The 26,010-nt window shown below is 29.0% G+C and overlaps 1 protein-coding gene across 1 annotated transcript; it reads right to left on the bottom strand.

Annotated features, from left to right (window-relative positions):
- Positions 1-1,210: 1,210 nt before the first annotated feature.
- On the bottom strand, positions 1,211-20,036 carry LOC136972450 (F-box only protein 6-like). The gene is made up of 5 exons (XM_067267050.1): positions 19,406-20,036; positions 12,139-12,231; positions 9,356-9,482; positions 4,313-4,448; positions 1,211-1,587 (listed from the first exon to the last, which is right to left on the bottom strand). The coding sequence occupies exons 1-5, from the start codon at positions 19,716-19,718 to the stop codon at positions 1,447-1,449; spliced, it is 810 nt and encodes a 269-aa protein (XP_067123151.1). The 5' UTR covers positions 19,719-20,036; the 3' UTR covers positions 1,211-1,446.
- Positions 20,037-26,010: the final 5,974 nt, after the last annotated feature.

The following is a 26,010-nucleotide window of genomic DNA, read 5'->3' as shown; positions in this document are numbered from 1 at the left end:
CGAAAGCAACGCTAGTGACGACAATCTTTCCTCCGACTGAGTGTTCCTGCCCAATATGTGAATTTGCTTCGTGCAGGGCTGGATTTAACAATTAGAGGCCCGTGGGCACAAATACGGTTGGGGCTCCCCTTTAAAGAGTAGGCAAATTTGATGATTTAGAAAATTTACACAAAATACTGTACTTTCAACTAGATTTCAACTAGGAAGTTGTAAATTTCATTTAAAAATAAGGTTATTGTAAACATGCATACATTTTATTGTGTAAAACTAATTATTTTAATTTAATTGAAAAATACCTATGTAAAATTTTTCCCCGAAATTTTCCGATGTTTCATAGGTTTTTTCCCGGGTTTGGATTTCTCTGTCTGTGGCCCTCATGATTAAGCCACACTAGGCTGTCGCGGAAATAGAAAAAAATATTATGTATAAACATAGTTTTGTGGGGGGCCCTGGGCACCGGCCCCAAATGCCCTTATGTAAATCGGCCCTGGCTTCGTGGTCGAAAAACTGCGCTCAACAGACCCACTAGTAGATTGTATTCTAAAAATCAATGATATTAAATTATATAATTCTTTTATGTCTTTGTTCGGATCGACATTAATTATAGTATGTTTTATGTTTAAGAGTTACTTGTGAATATAGTCCGGACACGAATATAAATATTGCGATTCACTACGTAATTTAGATAAATCAAAAAATTTCCCATAAAATTTACTTAATTTATAGAATTAAAACACGCTTGAAAAAATTGTTTTTCATAATATTAAAATTATTAACATCTAAAAGTGATAAAAATTCTAAAAATTCTGTCTGAAAATCTCAATATAATTATAATTAAATATAAGTTTGCAAAGAAACGTACATAAAAATGACATTGAATACTCTTTACTTTTTAAATCTTAAAACAGTTCACTTAGGTAGCTCCCTGCCTAAGTGAACCCTTAGCCTCCACTTAGGCTAAGGGTGCGACTATGCAGACGCAAATTTAGAGCCAGCGATTTAGTTTTCGCAAAGGAAAACCATGCCCAGATTACAATTCTCTTTGGCCCTGCTTAGGATTTCCTTGCTGAAAACATGCAGTTTTTTAATATTAAACATTTAGCAAATAAACTAAAAAGTGCATCATCCCTGTATTAGAAGGAAAATAAACAAAGAATTTAAATTAAATTAATTTATTTGAAAAAATACTTATAAAAATACATATAAAGTATTCAAATATAATTTATTTGTAACAAAATTATTAAAATTTAGAGCAGAATAGTAACATACTTTAATTGCAACTTTGTAATTAATACCTTATTGAATTGATTCGTTTTTTAATGTCATTTATTATTTAAAATTTTATTAATTTGTTTAACAGTAAAAACTAAATTTATATAGCAAATATACATTAAGCACAAAAATATTTCTTTAAATATTTAACAATATTTTCTTTAAATATGTACATTATGAACGTTTAATAAATTTAACAGTTGCTTGGGACATTTTGCTTCCATAATGACCAGCCCAAAACTGAGTATCTTTTCCACTGTGAATAAATTTAATATATCTCACTCCTGGTTTGTAATTTGAAAATACATGTTTTTCCTGAAAAATTTCAATGGAAATTTTATATGAAAGTAATTATAAAATTTATCTTAAATTAATTTATTTCATTTAAATACAATTAATAAACATTTACTTTGTCAAAACATAAGTAGACATTTACACAAAAATTACTAATGCTATTTGTTTAATATCACCAATAGATAAAAATTTAAAAAAATGAGCTTTACAATCAATAGAGAAATTAATTAAACAAAGGAATTATGGAGATTTGTTGTAATTATGCAATTAAAAAAACATTTTTTAATTTAAGTTAAAAAGTTATATAACTAAATATCATTTTGCAGTCTATTTTTCCATCTAAATTATATTAAGAAAAGCAATTTTTGACAGATTAATATTTAATAATTCACATTCAACCTTTTAAAAACCAGTAATAATAATTGGGAACAAACTTTTTCGACCGTTAACTCGGTCTTCATCGGGTTCTAACTATTGAGATTCAAAACTGTTTCAGAACGTATTCAAATTTTTGAATAGAACCGTTGCGCGTTCGTGTTACGTGTTGTTGACATGCGCAATATGTGTGTCGAAAAAACGTTTTTTCGACACATGTATTGCGCATGTCAACAACACGTAACACGAACGCGCAACGGTTCTATTCAAAAATTTGAATACGTTCTGAAACAGTTTTGAATCTCAATAGTTAGAACCCGATGAAGACCGAGTTAACGGTCGAAAAAGTTTGTTCCCAATTATTATTACTGGTTTTTAAAAGGTTGAATGTGAATTATTCGCTTACACCAGTACAGAAGTCGAACCTTTAATATTTAATATTAATATAATTTTTCAGTGTTATTAGTGATGTGTAATTAAATAAGAAAATTTTGTTACTTGAGTGCTTTTCAATTGTAATTTGAGATTACAACTAAACAGCATTAATTAGCAAAGTTTTATAAACTAGATAATATTTAATAAAACTCAAACAGGAAACCAAAAAATATTACAATTGGCTTTCTACAAAACCATTAAAAAATTGCAAGATATAACAATTTACAGTGCTAATGCATACTAATTTATTATAGTACGTTGTTTGAATTAATAAGATTATGTGTAAAGATGGATTGGTGCATTAATTTTAATTGACACAAGGACCATTTTGGTCATGATATACCATCATTATATAATGAAAAAGACTACAGACATACATATACACACACTAAAAAATTTTAACTGTATTTGGTGCATATGAAACATATATACCAAATTACAGTGTATTTAGTATAAAATTTTAACATTAAAATTGCAAATTTAGCAATTAATAGGCATTTAAAAATGTATAAGTTTATTTGGTGTAAAATTTTAATGTAACTTTACAAATTTATCATGCTTTTGAAAAATATCCTGTGATTTCTTGGCAGAATGCTTAGTGACATAACAAACAAAATTGGTTCAGGGTAAATGAGAATGCATAGCAATACAAAGAAGATATTTCTGACACTATATTATGTGAATTCTCAGTCATCAAAATTTACAAAATGTTCAATTGTGTAAATTTTAATAACATTACATTTTTTTTCCATGTTGCATAAATTATGTAAATTTCTACAAATTTAATTTTTCATTTCTGTATACAATTTACTAATTATGCAAATTGATCAATACTATGTTAAAAATTGTACTGACATGTTGTGCATAATTATTAAAATTATAGAATTTTGATAACGATCAAAGAGAATAAGTGATTTTTATCTTCCATTTAAATTTACAAATGGAGTCAAGTCTACTTAACAGAGCATCAGATAAGAAAGCAGTTTGCTTAAGAGGGTACTTTCACATTTCTGATTTTCTCCTCTATGTTTTATGTGTAAAGGGATTCACATTAATAGTGATAGATAATAGAGCAGTCCATTTAGATGGGTGTTGTATGGGTAGCATTTTTAGACCAGCAGTCTGTGTAAGGGAGAACTATTGTAAGAACTATTAAGGAAGATTTTAAAGGTCTATCTTTAATTGTAGATACATCACTGCTCAGGATGCATAGCAACAGGTCTCTCTATACTATGGTATTTGTTGAAATATACAGTACAATATTTTATATTATTCAGTCAGGAGAGAGAGAAGTCTCATCTTGGCTGCCAAAAAGTTCTTACAACTATTTGTATTATACGTAAATTATTATATGTAATGCTAAATTGAATTTAAGTGTTATTTTGCACTACAGCTTCATCAATACTGTTAATAAGCATTGTTGCAAGAACTTGCTGTTCAGTTTTAGAAGCAAAAAGAAAAAGAATTCGAGCAAGCTTTTAGACCTAAGAAACATAACATGAACTATTATTTCTCATCAAATAGAATTCCTATACTTCATAGCATCACCTCAAGCCATAACAGTTGCAGTGCTCCAGCATAGATTGATAAGTTTCTTCAATTATTATATATCAAACTCATGATACCAAACTCTTGTAAAACATCTCTGCAATTTTCATGCCTATAATATGCCAACTGTTCTTAACAAGTTTGAGATATCAGGTCAGATTAGGTGTCTGACCTGGGCCTCATAGGAATTTTTTTAAAAGTGGACTAAAGTTAACAAACTATAGAGAAAGGAAGACTACATTATACTTTAATCATCATTTTGGTGCAGTGACACTGGTACAGAGTTATCTTGAACCATTTTAATAGATCTTACTAATTTCATTATGATTTCTTATTATATTAATTTCAATCTAAATATTAAAAAAATATAAATTAAATCATTTCTTACCTGACTCCATCTTTTTCCAGCCCACTGAGCTTCTTCAATTTTTCCAGAATTATATTCTTCTAATATAATACCATTTTTATCTAGTAATTTGACTTGTAATGTATATATACTGCCACAATCAAATCTAGCTGCATGACTGAAACAAATTTATTTTTAATCTATTGCTTCTAATCTGTCCATTTGCATGATGTAGTACATGATCAATATCTCCTACTGTGCAGAATTCCAAAAAAATTTTTAACCAGAAATTCTGTTTAAAAATTTTTGGATAATTTGTTGATAAATTTCCAGAAGAGGTTTAGTGTAAAATCTGTACAGTAGGATGTACTGATCATGTATTATACAGGACTATTATTATTGTACTTTTATGAGTTAATAGCTTTACATAATTTAGCTAAATATTTTCATTAAACAATAATAGTATTTTTATGAATGAATATTTTCTATGATCAATTACACTAGACTTAAGTTTTTATAATATTCTAATTTATAAATTAAAGTAATTTAAAATTCATGTGATCCAATTTTTTTTAAATATGCATTCTTGTGAGTGGCCAATGAAAAAGTTTTATGTATTATTAGATTATCATCTGTAACAAAGTAGCATTTAAGACAAACAATTCTTAGTACAAAAAGTGAATTAGACAAAGTAAATAGAACATAAAACAGAGTATTGTCAATATAATAGTCTTTAATGTGTTATTCATTTTTGTCATTAACATTAATTTTTTCAATACTAGTTTGAATGAATACATACCAATTTTATATTAATTATATTCTTTTCCCTGTATTCTAAATAATTAGAAAATCATCTGAATGTATGATTGTATGTATATATGTGTATATATATATATATACACTACATGTTTGAAGAAAACTTTTTATACATAATAGTTATATTTTTGAGACTGGTTTTTTTTTTATAAATACGAACAGAGGTATTACAGAATGTAGACTTACTTGTCAACGTAAAAAGATAAAAATTCAAAACATAAAATTCATTCAAATATATAAACAAAAAAATATTTAGAGTACAGTTAGCTGAATAACATGACTGCATTACTACTGATTATGTAACAACAGGTAAGCTATTTAGATATCGATAGAAGAGGGAAAATAACAATCACATCAAACTATATTTGAATTCTATAAATGAAAAAATTGCCTAAATAATAATCATTACATACTATAATTTCCATTTTTTCAGATGTTAAATTAGAAATTAAGACAATAAAACAAATTTAATCCCATGTATTTTTGTTAATTTTAACAAGGAGTAACATTGTGGAATTTTACAATTAGATTTGCAATGTAATACAAAAAAGTTTATAAAAAAATATGTAATTTTCTATTAAATGTTGACGTAGAAGACAAAATTTAAAACTAGATTTATCACAAACTAGATGAGGGAGACTGTTATGGTTGAGAACATCACATGAACACCTTTATATAGGATTACTCAAAAGTAATCCTGTATAGAGCACTATCAGGGAAACATGTAATTTATGGTGTAAATCATCATCAAGATATATCATAAGTTAATTATTTAATGAATGTATGACTTAAAAAAACTATAGTATTTAACCATTTTATTATGATATGACACAGACTAATTGAAACAGTATATCTTGTTGATTATGTGTTATTATGATTTAAATACATAAGTTATATGTTTCTTTGACTATGCCCCCAATATGGTCATACATATGCATTATGTGTGGAACCATGTTCTGATACATTACTTTTGAACAATCCTATATAAAAATGCTAGAATCATTACATGTGAAAAATCTAAGGATTATAATGCAGTTACTTCTTTATGTACCTTCTTTATATCATAAACAGTTTAAAATACTTCCATGTAACGATCCAAAAATAAAAAACAATTTAATGTTAAACTTATAACCATAATACACTTTAACAATAAGTAAATAAATAAAAGTAATAATTAAAACACTTCCTGTTCTAATTTATAAACATAGCTAGTTCCAGTGAAATTTAAATAATTAAAATTTAAATATTTAATAATTATGAAAATGTTGCAAGTCCATTTATGGCCCAAAAAGCAATATTTTCTTTATACAAATAATTTTTGAGAATTAATTAATGTATTTATGTACATTTAAATTCATAGAAATATAGGCAAACTTAATAAAGTTTATCAATATTTTTGAATCAACTGAAATGCAAATTCCTAAATATTTCAGCACAAGGAAAAATAAACTTACATCACTTTCTTAATAAACAGTCCAAATGACTTCTATAATTTACTTTGCATGTTTTTTACTGCAAAGAATACTCATATATTTGCATTATGTGACAAGAAAGACTTTTCTAAAATGTCAGCTATAAAATTACATATAATGTGTTCTCAAATTACATCAGTTGTGTTCTGAATAAGTCACGTGTATTAAAGTTCATGTAAGATGAACAAAATTTTGTCAATTTAGGAAATTTTATTTATATGTCAGTCAGTGGTCATATGGATATTTTCTGTAAAGCTGTAAACCAAGTAGCAGTTTAAAAATTTAATCATTATTAACAACCATAAGAACAAAGTATAGAACAATCTATACAACAGTTTTAAAAACTGTTCTATAGATTTTTCTAAACTACTGTCACGTGCAAAGCAAAAGATAATTGACAATTTTTTTAAAATTCAATCTTGCATTACATAAGAGTGACAACTAGACAACTTTAGAACATAAAAAGACCATTAATAAAAGGCAGATGGATACTGAGCTTACAAAGCATTTATTACAAGACTAATACCTATTATATTGCAAAGAGATCTCCTGTTTAAAATATATACTTGATTCAAAACAAGTTTTTATACAAAAAATCTTATTAATTACTCAACTTAATCCCATTAACCAGCCCACATTTTATCTGTCAGATCATTGGCTAACAAATTCTTAATATAATCTCATACCCCACCAACATTTGCAGTAGGATACTATTCACTAAAAATGCAGCAACAAGTTTGCTTAACTTTCTCAGTAATATTTAAAACTCCATAGAGCACCATCTTACTTAAAAATCTTTTTATATTTTAAAATAAAGCTAAACACCAACAAAATGCTGAAATTCTATCGGGCTAGTTTAAGGCTAATTACTAAATAAATTACGTAAACAATTTGACTTTAGAGGGAGGCGTTAGGCACCATCTCGTATTAACATTAATAATTATAATTTTTAATTAATTAATTTAAATAATTTAGAACCGCTGGGAGAAAATGGTTATATAACCGTCAATGTTTATATAGTTAACTTATATACGCTGGAAGAGGAGATCGGGCTGGAGGTTCAGATAGCATAACTGGCAACGCATCTGCATGGTAAGCAGGAGTTGTGGGTTCGAGTCCCGCTCCGGGCTGATTTTTTCTCCCAGCGGTTCTAAATTATTTAAATTAATTAATTAAAAATTATAATTATTAATGTTAATACGAGATGGCGCCTAACGTCTTCCTCTAAAGTCAAATTGTTTACGTAATTTATTTAGTAATTAGCCTTAAACTAGTCCAATAGAATTTCGGCATTTTGTTGGTGTTTAGCTTTAATATATCGGGTTTAGAGATGTTGTTTATATCAGTGTTTCTCAAACTTTTTTTTTGGTCCGCGACCCCCTTTTGCACTTAAAAATTTCAAAGGACCCCCGAAAAATGAGTATGTGTAGAAAAACATCCTGGAGGGAGGGGGTTAATTTAAATTCAGGAGGAGTTAACTTCTTTTGTTTAATTAATCTATTCCATGTTGAAATTTCTCTCTGTTGCATGTCACTTTGCATTGAATTTTTGTCAATGAATTTTTGTCCTGAAAAGTCAGATAACCGAAAAGTACGAAAAAATACATTATTAGTATAGTGTATTAGGCCTGGTTTAAATACTAGCCTCCCTTTCATGGTCGAGCCAGTGCTGCCAGCTAAGACATGCAAAAATTTAACAAAAATAATATTAAAGTAGCCAAGACATAACCAAATATTGTAGCGCCACATCACTAGCGGACATTTGAATTTGCCGACTAGAACACGGTCGGTTAACCGATAAATCGGTTAATCAAGGGTCGGATAATCGATGCTCTACTGTATTATAAAATAGCAAAAAGCTTAATTTTGAGAGTAGGGATGGGTTTTATAAAATAAAATGTAAATGCTAATAAGTAAAATTGTCATTAAGTCCAACCATACTCAAGATATGACACATGACCCTCCTTTGTCTCTCCACCCCCTCGACCTTTAACCGCCAAAATATAATAGCATCTATCCATCTAATACACAAAATTTCAGAAATTTTTTACAAAAAGCACAGAAATTATTAAGCTTCAAAGAAGGTGAAAAAAATTCTGTGCTATATATGGATAGAAAAATCCTCAAATTTTTTCGCATTTCTCAACATTTCAAGATCCAAAGTCCAAAAATATAAAATTATGGGGCCAGTCAAAAAATCAATTTTTTGACAGATTGTTATATATAACAGAGCAAGTATGGCAAAGCCAGGAAAGTAAAAATTATTTCAAGCCTAAAAAGGTCCCACTCCCTCCTATTAATATCTACTTATATTTATATTATCTTATTTTGGGAAGAAATTATATCATCCTTCCCAATTTTATGTAAAAAATTAATTATGTTTTTGCTTTGCAAATGACTAATTTCAAAAACTATTCTATAATTTATTTTAAAATATTTTTTCATTCTTCTGGTTGCCTGTTGAAGGATGTAACATGTTTCCTTTAAAATATTTTATATAAAATAGAGTTCAACTTTCAGTCTTTTAAAAACAACTTAATTCAATTTTAATTAAAATTCTAATTGCAAATTAAATTTCACATTTTCATTAAATATTACAATACATGCAGTTTTCAATAAAACAAATAAGATAAAAAAAGAAAACACTTAATTCTAGTTAAAAACAATATCAGCCATGTTTTAAACATAAATTTGTATTATAAGAATTATAGTTTTGTATTATCAAAACTAAAATATAATTGCCATTATATCTTCTTATAATACATAAATATATATATATATATAAATTCAAAACTTACAATTCTGATATTTCTATATCAAGTAAAGCCTGATCCAAAACTTCTGGATGAACTCCTTCTTTTATTAAATCAACAATTTGAAATTTTTCAGATAAACCATATGATGTAGCAAAACAATACTGGATACCTAAAAAAAAAGAATGAAATGTTAATAGATTATTTTAAAATTTAGTAAATAGTAGAATTTGACAAATTTTAGCTTAAGTTTAAGTTAAATTTAAGTTATACTTCTATTTTCTGAATTTCCAAACTTCAATGAAAACAAACTCTTATTAATTGATTCATAAACAATATATATTGACAAAATTAAATTGTGCTTTAAACTATATTTATACAGTAGAGCATCGTTTATCCGAATCAATTGGAGACTGGGGTTGTTCGGATAACTGATTATGTACGAAAAAATATATTAACCTATCCGATGTTGAAATTTTTCTCCATTGCGTGTCGCTTCGTGTTGAATTTTCATCGATTTTAAGCCTAACAAAAATTTTTATAATAATAATCGAGGCTATTGTATCATTAAAAATTATTTCTTTATTTTGTACAAACAAAATGAATACATTGAAAAATATAAAAACAAAAAAATTATACTTTAGAATCTAGTATCAAAAACGTTCGATTCAGCATGACACAGTCCAACTGGAAAGCTTTCGGTTGACCAGTTTTCGGATAAACGAGGCTCTAAAGTATTTGTAACAAATAAGAATTGCTATTAGTTATTAGTAAAATAAATATATAAAATAAATCTTTAAGAGAGATTTGAGGTTTTGACAGGATGATTGTAAACTAAAAGATTATTTTTTCAGTTTACAGTTTGTTACAATTAAAAATCATCATTCTTAATTTTCAAATGTATATATCTTAATGTTTTTTGGGTTATATTTGGTTTTTGTAGAGATTTGTTTCAGTATAAAATTTTAGATCTGCACACATTTACATTACATGATACAGTGAAACATCAATAACTAGGAACCTGGGATGCCCCCTAGTGGGCATTCTTTACAAATTTCATGATAATTATAAATCATTATTTAGTGTTATTAAACATTCTATAAGTATTTTAAAACAGTTTAATTTGTTTATTTACCTTTGCTGGTAACATTCACTAGGGCACCCCTAGTGGGTGTTAATTTAAATAATAATTTATATTGTTAATTAAAATGTTTGAAATATGACACACAATAGTGCCCGTTTTTGGCATACCGTTACGTGGACAAACGGACAGCCGAACGGACACGCATTCAATGGGTTATATTAATATAGATAAATGTTACAATTGATTTCATTCAATTAAAAATATTGAAATCTAATGAAGTTTTTTAGCACATTTACAGAAAAGCAAAAACTTTGGTTTCATCAGCTAAAGTGAAGATGATGTGTGACAATGTTAACATTATTTGAGCTGTATAATCAATGAATTTACCTAAAGCTATCCTCAATGTATTATAATCTAGTCTGATTCAATCTTTCTTACAGAATTTTTAAACATATTAAATTAAATTCAACATGAACTTCTAATTATTAATCTTTATACAAGTGTGGCTTTAATTAAATATAGCCTGAAAAATAATCTGGCAATTTAGTCATAAATTTGGTTCAAGACATTAAACAACATGTTAACTTAAATATATTTGTCCCGAGATTATTTACATGATTAAACAGTAATGATCATAAGAAATGACAAGGAAGACAAAACATAAATCTTTAAAATGACTGAGGAGATAATCCTACAGAAAAAGGTCAATGTCGAGTGTGTTCCTGTACATGTTTTTTATTATCTCCTTGGTCATTTTAAAGATTTACATTTTGTCTTTGTGTTGTAGACCTTGTCTTTGATTGGGTATAAAAAAACAGATTAAATTGACTCAAAAAATTTTGTATGGTCATTACTGTTTAAACAGTTAACTTATTGGATGGAGGTAGTCAGAGATGGAATGAAAAGTGCGATAAATTACTCCATGCTCTAATTTTTAGTGTAATATGAAAATATATACTACTTATTTATTTTTTACATTGATCTATTAAAAAATAAGATTTTATTCTTATTTGAGAAAGAAAAAATTTACATGTAATATGAACTGACTCCCTTTTCATTACTCCAAGATTACTTCAATCAACTACACTATCCAAGAACTGTACAGATGAGCTAAAGTAGTCATTAAATATAGTTAATTTTCTATTTAATTAATTTAAACTTAATTACTTAATTGACTAATTATATGAAACAACTTGGAAAGTTTATACATGAACTGAATATCACACAATCAGCAGTGGAATAATATATGGATGGAAATGATACTCTTTTTGGTACAATACAAAGAAATTAAAATATACATTTATTTATCATATTTTTACTCAAGATTTGTAAAAAATTGACTTATTGATGGTTTTTATAAATTTTTCTGGATAAATATTTCTGAATTTTTATAAATCAATGGTAAGCAATTGGAATCATTCTTATTGTTTAGTATTGTAATTTCACTTATGACAGCTAGTACAAAGAGCCATACAGAAATGAGTTTCATAAATATACATTAGGTTCATATTTTTTAATGAATGTTTGAATGTTTTTGAGAAAATTTCTGCTAGAAATATTTTATTCTCTTCACATAATTGTATTACTTGTTCAAAATTTTAAAATACATCATCATGTTCAATATAAAATTAAATTTTTTGAAAATAACACACAAGTATTTGTCATTTCTTGTTTTTCAGAAAATAGTTTTATTTCTTCATACTTTTTAATATTAAAATTTTAAAAATATTTAAAATATTCATACTTGTATCTGGAACAGGATCAGATCCCTGAGGAGGATTTTCAACTTTCCATCCTTCTCCGTCATTATGTGTTATTTTCCAGTAGGAAAGTCGTCCTAAAAATACAAAAAAAAAAAACACCAGTCATTCAATGTTAACATTAATCGAAAATTAAAATTAATAAAATAATAGTAAACATTCATTGATGTTATTAAAATAATATTTATTAACTGAATTTTCAGAAAATAGTTTGAATGATGATTCCTTGTTTTATATCTAAACAAAAGTCTAAAAAGTAACTTTTCAATTTATGAAAAAAATTTTAAAAAGTAATATCATTTTCTTGTGGGGTTCGGGCCGTCAAGATGTTTCTTACATACGTTTTTGATAGGGTCCTGCCACCAGGTGTGTTTTACCGGACACACCACCGATTGGGATGAAGTAAATGACTAAGGCGCAAGGGTAAGAGTCACTCTGAAGTCCAGGAATGAGCCTCTCAGGAAGAAGAATACAGAGTCAGATGTAAACAATTAAAAGGGAATTTATTAGAAAAAAAAAAAAAACTGAAAGTTCAGAACAAAGTTATCAAATCCGATTTTTGGAAATCCGCCTATCTTTATCTATACAACGAGGGGGGTGCCTAACGGGGGTATTCAAACTACGCGACTCACAACATACCATTTGAACAAGATGTCTTCTTTCATCTATTTCGACAGTTGGTCAATCTCTTGATCCTGTTTCACTCTCGCTCTTTCTTGCTTGTACTGTTCTGGTACTGTCTGGACTGGACTGCACTCTCTGGCTGCTTAAGTCCTGTGTCTGTCTGACCGCCTCTGGTTTATTCTCTCTTGTTTGTTGTCCTGAGTCTGCTCTCACTTACTGCCTGTCTTGAGTATGAGAATTATACTCTGTCTTGAGTATGAGAACTATACTGGTGAGAATCTCTCTCTCTCTGAGTATGAGAGTGATACTGTTGTGTTGAGTATGGGAATTAAACTGATTTTTGTCAGGCTGGAGCTCTCCTTTTAAATTCTTCCAGCATGAAAAGGTTCATCATCCAATGATAATCCATTTGGGGTGTCATCACCAGGTGACGATTTATTTGTGGTGTCATCACCAGGTGACGATTTATTTGCGGTGTCGTCATCGCAGCTGAGATGATTGTTCTCTGTTGTTTTTATTTGGCAATGACCTCTAGCTTTTGTAGAGTCATCATTGAGTCGATGTGACTCATCTTGTTTTTGGGGCAGTTCTCATCATTACTCATTGATTGCTTTCTCATTTTCCCTTGGCATGTTGTGAGATTTGAATAATAAACTGTTTTATTCTAATCGTTTTAAGTTAATATTAAAATTTATAAGAGGGGAGTCCCTAGATTGGTAAGATAGGCAAATTTCCTCTTACGACTTCGGTTGTTGTTTAAAATACAATTAAAGTTCACGCGAATACATAATTATCAAAAAAGGTAAAAATAAGTGATTAAGTAAATATTATTATATTACAAATGTTGTAAACAGTAGTTCACAAAATGTTAACATTGAGGTAGTTTTGGAGGAGGGAAATGGTGGTCCTCACATCTATTATCTAGGTGTATTCATCTTTAGGCCCACCAGTGGCCGAGCAGTTCTGTCACTAAACACTGGGAATTTGGTCGCGGGTTCGCACCGCACTTGGATGGGCTGGCCACGTGAAGTTTTCTGGGTTTTCTCCATGTTTGTAACACCTGAATAGGGGCCAGCTTCCCTTACAAGACCTCCCGGAAGGCATTTCCCCTTGCGTAATATCGTGCACCACAGAAAGCAACAGGGAACCACTCTGGTTGTAACTTCCCCAGGATACACCTTGGCACCTTACTAACCACTTATTAACCTGCGCCAGGTGCTCGCTGACGTCAGGATTTCTGATATGGCACACAGAGAGAGAGATTCATCTTTAATGTTTCATAAATAATAAAATATGGTAATTATTTTTGTTTATCTAATCAAAACAATTACTGCAATGTAAATTCATTTATGAAAATTTTATAAACTGAATGAATTTACATTCCATTAATTATACACAATTTGATTTTTAAACAAAAACTAATGCTAAAATATTTATTTAAATACGAATCATCAATAAATATGTTTAGGTAAAAAGTTACAGCATCTTTTTTGCATATTTTTGAAAAGTTATTCATTAAATTAAAAAACTGCTTTTACATTTTTTTTATTTAATTTTGATTTAAATCATCTTTCAAAAGTTTAACATTTTCTGAACATGTATTATTTATTCATTAAATACTCTTGAATGTTTAACACAATCAAGTACTTGAGACTCATTAAAACTATTAAAAGAAATGTTAAAGTTCAGAATTTTTCATGCTTTTCATGCTGAATTATAGCAGCATTCTGTGAAAATAAATAATATCAAAATTTATAATATATTTTGAATAATATATGACAACAAACTAACACTTTTTAAAATATTAGATTAGATTTGAGATACTTTTTGTCATCTTCAAAACTTCATACAATTTAATATTGTTACTCTAATCTCAATGAGTTACTCTTGTTTTTAAAATCATTATGGACTGTTCAATTTTGGAGACTCTAAGCAAAGTAAAGGAAATTATTACCAGTTTAACAATAATTAGGCCTATCATAAATAAGCAAAAATATCTAATTTAATCATTATTACTTTTCATTTATATATGTTTTACTAAACAACAAATCCATTTAATATGCCAAATTAAAATCTTAATGTTGTGAATATCTTATAAATTCAGTTATTTTTATGCATATTGTAAACATCTCAAAGCCTGATACTCATAATAAACCCAAACAATTGCTGGATTTAAAGTACGGTAAAGTAGCCTGATTTAAACTGGCAATCATTTGGCAACATTATTTTTCTTTTGTTTTGATGAATTAATCCACATCTAAACTAAAGTGACCAGATTTTAACATTGGTGAAGCAGGACAAAATTGACGAGGAGGGAGTGGTTGTCTTATTGAAAAAAACTGTTCTAGAGCAACAAACTTTTATCATCAATAAACACAAAAATTATATTGTATTATACTTTTTTAAATTTCAACATATGTAAAATTTACAAATATAATAAATATATATGCTATTATAAATCTTTAAAAACCATTTATTCTTTAGCATATTTCTCAGTTGAGTGAATTGTTTTTAGTAAATTGCTTTCGTTGTTTAAAATGTCATGAAATTTTTTGCAAGAACTTGTTAAATTATATTTCACACATAATATGGCTTTCAAAGTCTCAACACTTAATTGTGATTTATCAGATGTCCACACTTTATTTATGGTAGAAAAAATGCATTCAGTCCCAGCATTAGTTCCTGGTAAGGACAGCATATATTCCACAATTTTTAATGCATTATTATAAGGAACATAGTTTGTTTAAAAATGATGAAATATTTCTAACCATTTGTTCTCTGTTCAGATTTTTTCTACTTATGACAAATTATATTTTAACAATTATTTTAATCCTTCTGTATTTTTTTCTAAATAATAATAATAATATGTATTATTATTATTAACTTGTTTTACTTTTCCTCTGAATTTGCATTGAGTGTCACTTTATTATTGTAATTTATTTATTATATAATACTGTTGTAACCAAAATAAATCCTAGTCCCACCGTTAGCAATAGAATGAACAAATTGCTAGTTGCTAGCTTTCTCTGCATCATGTGACATACAATGAACAAAATGTTTGCTCATTTGAACAGCCTGTAAACACGCACTGCTCCGTTGCTGCAGCTGCATGCTCTAAACCATTTTCTGTCAGTCTTTGCCACGAACACAAAAGATTTTGTTGGCTAGCATTCTTTATTTCTGATGCTCACGCACACCTTGGTACTGATAAGTGTGATATAAAATGATCTTTACGAATCTTAAACATAAGTTTATGACACATAATTGACAAAAACTTAATCTTTCCAAAACTCTGAACTTTTTAAAATGCCGCGGGATGCGGGACAAATTGTTAAAAATCAGGACTGTCTTGCCAAAAGCGGGAAGTCTGGTCACCTTAATCTAAATTGTAATGTTATGTTTGAAAAACTTAAACCACAGATTTGAGATATTGAATATGCATTAATAGACCAAAATGTAAACAGAAAAATTATAAAAATTTTGATTGCCTGTATAGCAAAAATCCAATCAATATTAAATGCTATCCCAATCTTCAATAGGGTCAGGACTCATGAATTCCACACAGAAAAGTCTTCTTATTACTACGTGAACCATTCTTGCACACACTGATCTTAAATCTGAGTGAATGTCATTTAAGGATAAATCACTTGATAAAATTAGACAAATACTGAGGATGCAGTATCATTTCATCACAATACAGCTTGAAACTGTATAACACTCCCATACTTGACCTGCCCAGCATATGGATTGCCCTATATAAATGGTTAAATAGTGATATACATCTGCTATCACACCTTTAACATGGGTCTATATCCATGCATGCACTGCATGACATCATAACATCAAGTTGTGTAATCTAAGTTTGTGTCATGATTGTAACAGTTTTTAATTTTAATTTAAATAATATGTGTTCCACTCAAGTTAAAACATTGTATTCTATTTTTAAATTTTCATTTACTTGATGACGAACTTAAGTTTGTTGAAAGAGCTACTGATAATAATAAACTGTTAATGCCACACTCACTGAGTTTTCCTTCCTTTTAACATTTCACATCTTGAATATAACCAATGATACTATGGCCACATAAGATCTTTCATTGTCATGCTTTAAGCTGATACCAAGAGATAGGAAACCATCTATCTCGTTCAAACAGCTGTCTTCAAATAACATAGTTATCAATGATCTTTGTTTGGTATCCTGATAACATTTAACAAGCATTATCTAATAATTTAGAACAAAATGAGCAACACTTTCCCTACAATACTGTTGATCTTGTTCAGGATATGAAATTAGAGATGTTACCATCTTCCACATTCCCATTATTTAACATTAAATAATTATAATTTTAAACTTTTAAAAAATACCCCATGAAGATTTCATTTTAGATTTGTGAGTCATTCATGCACACACTGCAATGAAAGATTTTCTCCAGTAAAAAATTCAGGAGTTAATGGCCCTTTGGAAGATGCAATCCTTTTGACATTGAAAGCAAATTGACGATTGACAATAGTAGTCTTTGGCTACATAAGCAATCCAAATTTTTATTGAACTTTTTAGTTTTCATTTATGTAGCCATACTATGTAAACATTCTAAATTTTAAAAAAGTATTAGAATTTATATTTTACATACATTAATTAAACATATAAATTAACATGAAGTATTTAGAAATTGTTATTATTTGAAAATTTTTAGACATTCTGAATTAGCTATTAATTCATGTGCACCTTTGTGCCCTTATTTACACAATTTATTAGTAGACATTTACATAATAAATTCTGAATTAGCTTTTATTTATCATTTTTAATACTTTAAATTAATTCTTCTGTTTGGTATTATAATAATTCTTTGAATTATTATAATACCAAATGAAAGACTAATGATACTCTACCATAACCTGTTTCTTAACTACACAGTCAAAAATATTAATAACAAAACACATCACATGACCATTTTATTAATTATTCATTTCTTGTATATATTATTATTCATTAATAATATATACATACATATATATTATTAATAGATTATAATATTACTAGACCAGAATAACAAGTATAAAACTTCAAGTATAGCATTATGAGAATTTAGCCGGTATTACTACAGATAATAAATAAAAAACAAATAATGAGAAATTTTTCTTTTCTGTATATATATTGTCTACTTGGACCTTGTTTATAAATAGGACTTATTATACTAATGAATTTTCTGATGTGCAAGGAAAGGAGATCTTAGTCAAAAGTGAAAACAAAATATCTTTTAGGTGAAAATAAAAATATTTTGTTTCGACTTATTTAGAAGTCAAAACAAAATATTTTTATTTTTACCTAAAAGATATTTTGTTTTCACTTTTGACTAAGATCTCCTTTCCTTGCACATCAGAAAATTCATTAGTATAATAAGTCCTATTTCTAAACAAGGTCCAAGTAGACCAGTAGTCCCCAACCCTATGCCCGCGGGCACCATAGCGCCCGCCAATCGTTTTACGTGTGCCCACCGCTGTGCGACCACGATAAAAATAAAACTATTTCAGTTTTCAATAAAATGCTATGTAAAAGTTTTTTCATTTTTAATGATTAACCACTCAAAAGTAGAAATGGCGTCCAACACAGATGAAAGCACAAAGCAAAATGCGACAGATCTCTTTTTCCCCTCCGCCAAATCTTCACCAACCAAATTTCCCATACCTGAAATGAAATAAACCGGTCCGTTCTGAATATCATAAAATCAAAGTACAGATCACGAGTTACAGATGAACACCTTGACGATTGCTTACGAGCAGGAATATCATCATACTCTCCTAATTACGAATCAATGGCCAATGAAATGCAATGCCAAAAATCACATTTACTTTCAGATGTATATTTTTTATAAAGAATTTTTATACTCTGTAGATTTTGTATGCATTGTTTAGTAATTACTTGTTTTGTAAAAATTATTGTTAATAGTCTTGTGTATGTTAAATTACATTTTTGGAATTAAATGTTTTCTGTACATTATGTTACCCATTATGTGTATGTATTATTAACTATGTCCAAATATAAATTCACCTTGAAAAAATAAATGGTGCCCGTCGTCCAGCCGGTATTCTAGAATGTGCTCTTAGGTACAAAAAGGTTGGGGACCCCTGAAGTAGACAATATATATACGAAAAGAAAACTGGTAAGGACAAAGAAGCAAAAAGAATTAATATTCTAACTACAAATACTTATTTTATTACAAAATCCGGTATGTTTCGTTATTTACTTTATATCACACGTGCTTTCGAATATGCACGAGCCATGATTATTGACTAATTATACATATATAAGCAGTTTAAGATAGAAAATGAATATGAAAAATATGATTAAGAAATTGATTTATCAAAATATACTATTATCCATTACAATTTTAGTAGATGTTAATGTTTTTTAATTAGAACATAGGCATGCACATTAGTTATTCTATTTTAATATTTAAAATTCAAAAATTTGATAGATTTTAGATAATATCTATAAAAAATAATAAGAAAAATATACATATCCAAGATATTGAAAAAAATTGTTTCTGTTTTTTACATGCTCTTGTAAAATATTACTTAAATTATGACTAAAATTTATATTTAAACCAGAACTATCCTAAAATATACCAGTTCCCGATGGATTCTTGACTAGATTTCGTCCGTAAGGATTTTTTAAGTAAATATTTAAATAATAGTTATGGGGTAGCTCTTGGAAAATAATAACAGGTAAAATTCTTTTATCTCGTTCACATTTTTCCTTCCAAAGAGTTTGCGAAGTCACAATATCTCTCCATTTTCTACAAACTAAACAACAATTCTGCAAATCTTTTACCGGCAAAAAACAAAACACAGTAATTAGAATCTCTTCGGGTAGATCATCGAGTGGAAATCCGCAGGCCGGATCCTTCTTGAACATGTTTAATATGCGATGTATATTCATGACTATCTCTCACACTATTACTTTGGCATTCTAGCACAATGATTTCAATCTATTATGAAACAAATGATACTCAGTTAAATTTCACCGGTCGATAATACTGCGCGAACGTCTATGATAACAAACATGATGTCAATTTCTGCCGGGAAATTGCGTGACGTCATCTTCTACCATTCTTCTCATTCGCGTTTAATTACTCATCGATATATACGTACTGTACGTATTTTAATGAATTTACGTACAGTATATTTATACTTGTAAAGAATAATTATACGTTCTTTTATTAGTAAATATTTTATTAAGAATACTGTGCTACAGAGGCGTGCCGTCATTGGAAGCGATGGAAGCGCCTCTTCCCTTGTATTTTCTAAAATATAAATTTTCATATTTTAACGTAGTTTGAATTAATTAAAATTAATATTTTATTATAAATGCATTATGTATCTTATTACAAATTTCTATACTACATGTGAAATAAACGTTAAGATTGCTATTGTATATTCGAATATCAGTTAGGGTTGCCAACATTTGCCAACTACTCGCTTGGAGGATTGCCCCCCAAAATAAACAGTCACAATATTTGATTTATTCAACAATTATATTATCATATACGAGTACAGTATATATATTTATATATAGTATTACACAGTTAACAATCCAGCATTATTTTATATAGTAAGTATAATTGTAATGTTTCTTATTTCTTAAATTATATATATATATTTTTTTTTTTCTGATTTTGCTACTTGCAATAATTTTTTTTGGTCATGTTGAAATAAATAAGAATGAAAAGCTTCGCAGCTCATGTCGAAATTAATTCGAATGCCTAACTCTGCTTTAACGAGCTCCACTCGCATTCTACTTCTATCATTTCTCCAAGCAGATTGCAGATTCCATTATAGAAAAAATTCTTTCCACAAATGCATTGCTTACAGGTACTGTACGCTTAGAACTTTGCCAACAATTTGTTTGATTTCAGTCACATCAAGGGTTTTAAAAATAGACACCCATATTTTTTCTGTTGATAACTCCTCATTTCAAAGTTTTTCTAAATTGTTATTTTTGAATTAAAATTATTTTGTCATATAGAATATCTTCATTATAGTAATAAGTATTAAAACTTTATCACAAGAAAGGATATTTTAAAAAAATTACTTCTACAGACAATTTCAATTTTTACTTAGAAATAAATAAATTCATTTATTATAAAGGAGACAAACAAAAATTTATTTGAAAAACACAAATATTTGTTTTATTTGGGTCTCTAATTAATAAAAAAACGACGAAACACCATTTTAAAGTGCATTTTTATTCAAATACAGTAGAGCGTCGAAAAGTGGAACCAATTGGGGACTGGGGTCCTTCCAGTTAATGATTTGTTCCAGTTTCCGACTTTGTACGAAAAAATACATTAACCTGTCCGATGTTCAAATAATTTTTCTCCGTTGCGTATCGCTTCCTGTTGAATTTTTCTCCGTTGCGTGTCGCTTCGTGTTGAATTTTCGTCGATTTTAAGCCTAACGAAAATTTTTATAATAATCATCGAGGCTATCGTATCGTTAAAAATTATTTCTGCATTTTGTACAAACAAAATAAATATATTAAAGAATATAAAAAACATGAAAATTATACTTTAGAAGTAAATTTAGTATCAAAAACATTCGATTCAGCACGACACAGTCCGACTGAAAATCGTTCCAATTTCCGGCCATTCCACTTACCGACGTTCCACTTATCGACGCTCTACTGTAATATATTTACAAATAATATGTGGCCAAAAACGCAGCCAAGTCAAATTTCTGTAGCCCAAAAAGTAGCCAAAACGCCAAATAATATTTTTTATGCCAAACTGATAAAAGGATAGCCAAATTTTGCACAAAGTAGCCAAATCTGGCAACGTTGCCTATGGTAGCAAAATATGACGACCCTTCCATTAATCTCGATGACATGAGTGTTTAGTAATGAAATGTAGATGGCGTTTATCGTAATGATGATTTTGTATGCAAATTTTCAACAAAAGTTTTCGATCTGGAAATATGAGGAACAATGGCGTGCTGTCATTGGAAGCAGTGGAAGCGCCGCTTCCTTTGCATTTTCTAAAAAATAAATAGATTGTGCGATTATTTTCATATAATTAAAATTAATATTTTATTATAACCGCATTATGTGTCTTATTACAAATTTCTATACTACATATGAAAAAAACGATAATATTGCTATTGTATATTCGAATATTAGTGGTGGAATGGAAGCGCTGTATTGTCAGCTTCCAAACAGCCAGATCATACTAATTTGCGCATGCGCTTTACAGAGCATCAACCTCACCCGGTTTAGCTGGTGGAAGCTACATATATATAACGCTTCCAATTCTATCCAGGACCGGTTCTGGGCTCCTAGCCGCCTGCCTTTTAGATATTTGGTCGCCCTCGCCCCATTATGTGAATCTTGAGTAGATTTATAACTTAACCTAACCGATAAGAAATTACTAGTATGATGTTTTTATGATAGTTCTGTATAGTTGACAGGAGTTTTAAAAAATTCATTAAAATATTTGATATTTTTATTCTGCTCTCCCATCTTATATTACCTACGGATTTTAAACCAGTGATATTACGATTTCGTATGTCCCATCTATAAGGAAATGTAGATTTAAACGTGTACAAATCTTGTACAATGTTAAAAAATTAACTTTTACTCTGGCAGCATCATTTACAAAATTTAATGAAAGATGCATAAGGTACTGTACATAAAAAGCTCTAAAATTTATATTCCTTAAAGTTGCGATTTGTGTGTCGGTTGTCATAAAAATTTCCACTTTTTCCCATGACTACAAATATTCAGGTACAAAGTAAACAGTTTAGACTTATTTCTACTTAAGAAGTACAATAGTTAAATAATTAAGAGATTAGGGAATTGGGGGCATAAATAAAACCCTGCTAAAGGAGCCGGAATGGAACAAAGGTCATCACTGACGCGCAATTAACTGATTGCCCCTGGAAGTCGGCTTCTCACAGAAACACGGCATTCGCTATATTCCCTATCATCAAATGTCACGGCATGCCGCTGCTATGATGTAATAATATTAATCTTCACTATCGTTATTTTTTGCCCGAGCAACGCCGGGCTTACCTGCTAGTAGAGGGATGGCGAACCTTTTTGAGTCTGCGTGCCTTATTGTAAGCATACTTAGCTTTAAAGATGTTAATGCGTACCAAAGTCTTAGACTTCGAATAATGACATTTAAAGGGCGGATGGCCGAGCGGTCAAGGTTAGCAGCCTGCCGCCCTGGGGGACCCGGGATCGAATCCGGACGGGTCGAAAAATCCCCAGGAATTTTTCGGGGGGTGGTCCGTCCGGATATGTCGGTCCCCGTCCCTCACCACCCGGCCGCCCCATTGTGGGCCTGGCCGAACCCATAATGGGCTTGCTATAAGAGGCCCTCTTAGTGCCCACAGGGCGAAAAGAGTTACAAAAAAAATGACATTTAAAGAAATTAAACGAATACGCTTTAATTCGATTAAATGTAAAAAATCTGATTGAAAAAGACAAAAATCATATGATACGTGCCAGATGATCTCTCTTACGTGCCGCTTTGAGCACGCGTGCCATAGGTTCGCCACCCGTGCTAGTATATATAATTTAATCTGGAGGCAATTTACCTAAACAAACGAGTTAACACAGGCATGCCGCAGTTCGGACAAAATTTTCGCTTTCAATTTCGAACTAACCGAATTCCTTAACATGTAAATTTGTATATCCACGACCAGAATAGTACAGTTACAGTATGAACATACGAGGATTTCCTGTATTATAAATTAGAGCAAAATATGAAATGTTTTAATTACTGATCGAATAAATTAATATTAACTGTAAATAACACAGGCAAGTATCTATGGAACAATTCTCTATTCAAAAAAATTTTATATAAAAACATCTTAATTATATATTAAATACTGTAATGTTTCTTAATTAAAACTTTTCGGAAATTGAAAAACATCATTTTAATTTAAAAGCAGTATTGCTTACATCTTTCGATTATTGTAATGTATTGTACATCAATAGAAATCAAAAATAATACTTTAAAATATTCACACAAATTTTTATGATGTACTTGGCTTCGAATGAATTTCGCTGAACATAATTAACATTCTCTTGGCTTTCGTATATTGTGGGTCCGAAGATGTCTAATTAAGCTTCCTTTTCGTGTAAACTTCTGCTGACACTCGTCACAACTGTAAGGCTTTTCTCCGGTGTGGATCCGAAGGTGTGTAATTAAATTTGACCTTTGTGCAAACTTCTGTTTACACTCGTCACAACTGTAAGGCTTTTCTCCTGTATGGATACTTTCATGATATTGCAAACCACGTTTAGTTGTAAACTTCTGCTGACACTCGTCACAACTGTAAGGCTTTTCTCCTGTATGGATTCTTTCATGATATTGCAAACCTCGTTTAGTTTTGAAATTCTTCTTACAGTGTTTACATGAATAATTTTTTTGGTTCCATTTCTCTGCAATTAAAAAAATTGTTTTTAGATATTATTTTATCAATGAATAATAAAAAAATTCTTAAATAAGAACAATAATCAAATTAATAGTAGTATTTAATTAAAAAATAATTTTAATGTCTAAAAGCAAATTTCTGCATCAAAACACAAAAATGTAATTTAAAGATAATAAACTTCGACGATAAATATATTATGTTACTAATATTTTTAATAACAGCTAATCAGGCTAACATATTAAAGTAAACAATTTCTGTACAACATTTTTAAAGTGTATTTATATTTTCATGTATTATCTTTTTGTATCATTGCAGTGGGTCTCCCGCTTCTTTTATATTTTTAGACAAACAGTACTGATGTAAATAAAGCAGTGTATCCAATATACAATTGTGTTATAATCTTGTAAAATATTTTCTTCAAAACTTCATCCAATGTTTCATCCAAAGAACCACTAAAAGTAATAACAACGTACTGTACATGAAATAAATTGCATAAAATTTAATTTTACATGAATTTTAATATTAGAATGTATATTTCATATTGTTATTCATTCCTGTTGTTAAATGTAAACTTGAATAATATGTTACATTTAGATAAAAAAATATATTGTATTTTTAAAAGATTTATGCTAAGTGTACTTTCCTTATAACTCCTTTTCGATGAAAGTCACAACGTAGGCAAGAGCAAATTCTTAAGAGTGAATCATGGATTCTTGCGAAATTGAACTTTATCCTTTTCTTTTTAGTTTTTGTTTTCTGTATTTCCAGGGTAAAGATTTACCTAATGTAAAAAATAAAACGATTTTATATAACAGACAAATTCATTTTCAATACATATATACTGTATTGTACAGTGATTAAAATTTCTATTCTCTACGCTAAGTTTTTTAAAATATATAAATTCTATTTTGAAATTACTTGACATTTATAGATGAACAGTTTATGCAGTTTATTCCTAAAATACCAATAAAATTTTCAATTTATTCTGGTAATTTTAACTTTTTTTTGATTAAGTGTCATTCGTGAATTTTCTGAAAATTGTTTTAAAAAGATGTCTATACGAAAAATATCTATACAAAATATAAATGGTACGTAAAAATAACTCTAAATTGGAATAAAACTGTTGTATTATTGTGAACGTTTTCATTGACTGACTACCTATAATATGAAACAGAATAAAAGATTTGATACTTCATGCTTGTAATATTTTTAGTGGACTGCAAATTTAACATTTTTGAGTCTTGGTCGAATTGCAAACAGAATAACAATTGGCACAAGCTTTTCCTTAAACATAGAGAAAAAAATGTTATGGCGTGGGCATGGATGACAACTTATGTAGATAGAAGATAGAAGACATGTGTTTAATGATAAGAATATGTATTAAAAATGTCGATATATTTCATTAAAAAATGTAAAAACTTCCGCTGGAAAAGTACGTATCTCGAATATCTTACATTTTCATGACGATAATGATTCAAAACACAAGTCTTGTAAAATGGCTCCTGTACTGTTGCCATTAAACCTAAATGTAATCGGACATTTATAAAATAAGTTAGATGGAAAAATCAGAGCCCGAAAAATTACTACTATAAATGAACTGAAAAGTACGTTAAAACAACAATGATCAGAAAATTGGTGAACACCACAGAAATCCTATTAATCACTGCCAAACTGGTTGAAAGCTGGATTGAAAAGAAAAGACAATCCAACAAGTTATTGAAATATTTAATCTTTTGGTATAACTAAATTTTAAATTGAAGTAAATGTGATCTGTTCCATGACCATCATGACGT

The sequence above is a fragment of the Centruroides vittatus genome, unplaced genomic scaffold, assembly GCF_030686945.1.
Source record: "Centruroides vittatus isolate TY-2023 unplaced genomic scaffold, ASM3068694v2 contig_1057, whole genome shotgun sequence".
Classification (NCBI taxonomy): Eukaryota; Metazoa; Arthropoda; class Arachnida; order Scorpiones; family Buthidae; genus Centruroides; species Centruroides vittatus.
This window is presented reverse-complemented; position numbering and strand designations above follow the sequence as displayed.

What these genes read in the sequence shown, in the direction of transcription:
- LOC136972450 (XM_067267050.1), bottom strand. Translation starts at nt 19,718, where the DNA reads ATGAATATACATCGCATATTAAACATGTTCAAGAAGGATCCGGCCTGC. An exon ending in CAAGAATCCATCGGGAACTG is followed by an intron (nt 12,232 to 19,405) that starts GTATATTTTAGG and finishes TTGTATTTTTAG; the next exon opens with GACGACTTTCCTACTGGAAA. An exon ending in GATATAGAAATATCAGAATT is followed by an intron (nt 4,449 to 9,355) that starts GTAAGTTTTGAA and finishes AATTTGTTTCAG; the next exon opens with TCATGCAGCTAGATTTGATT.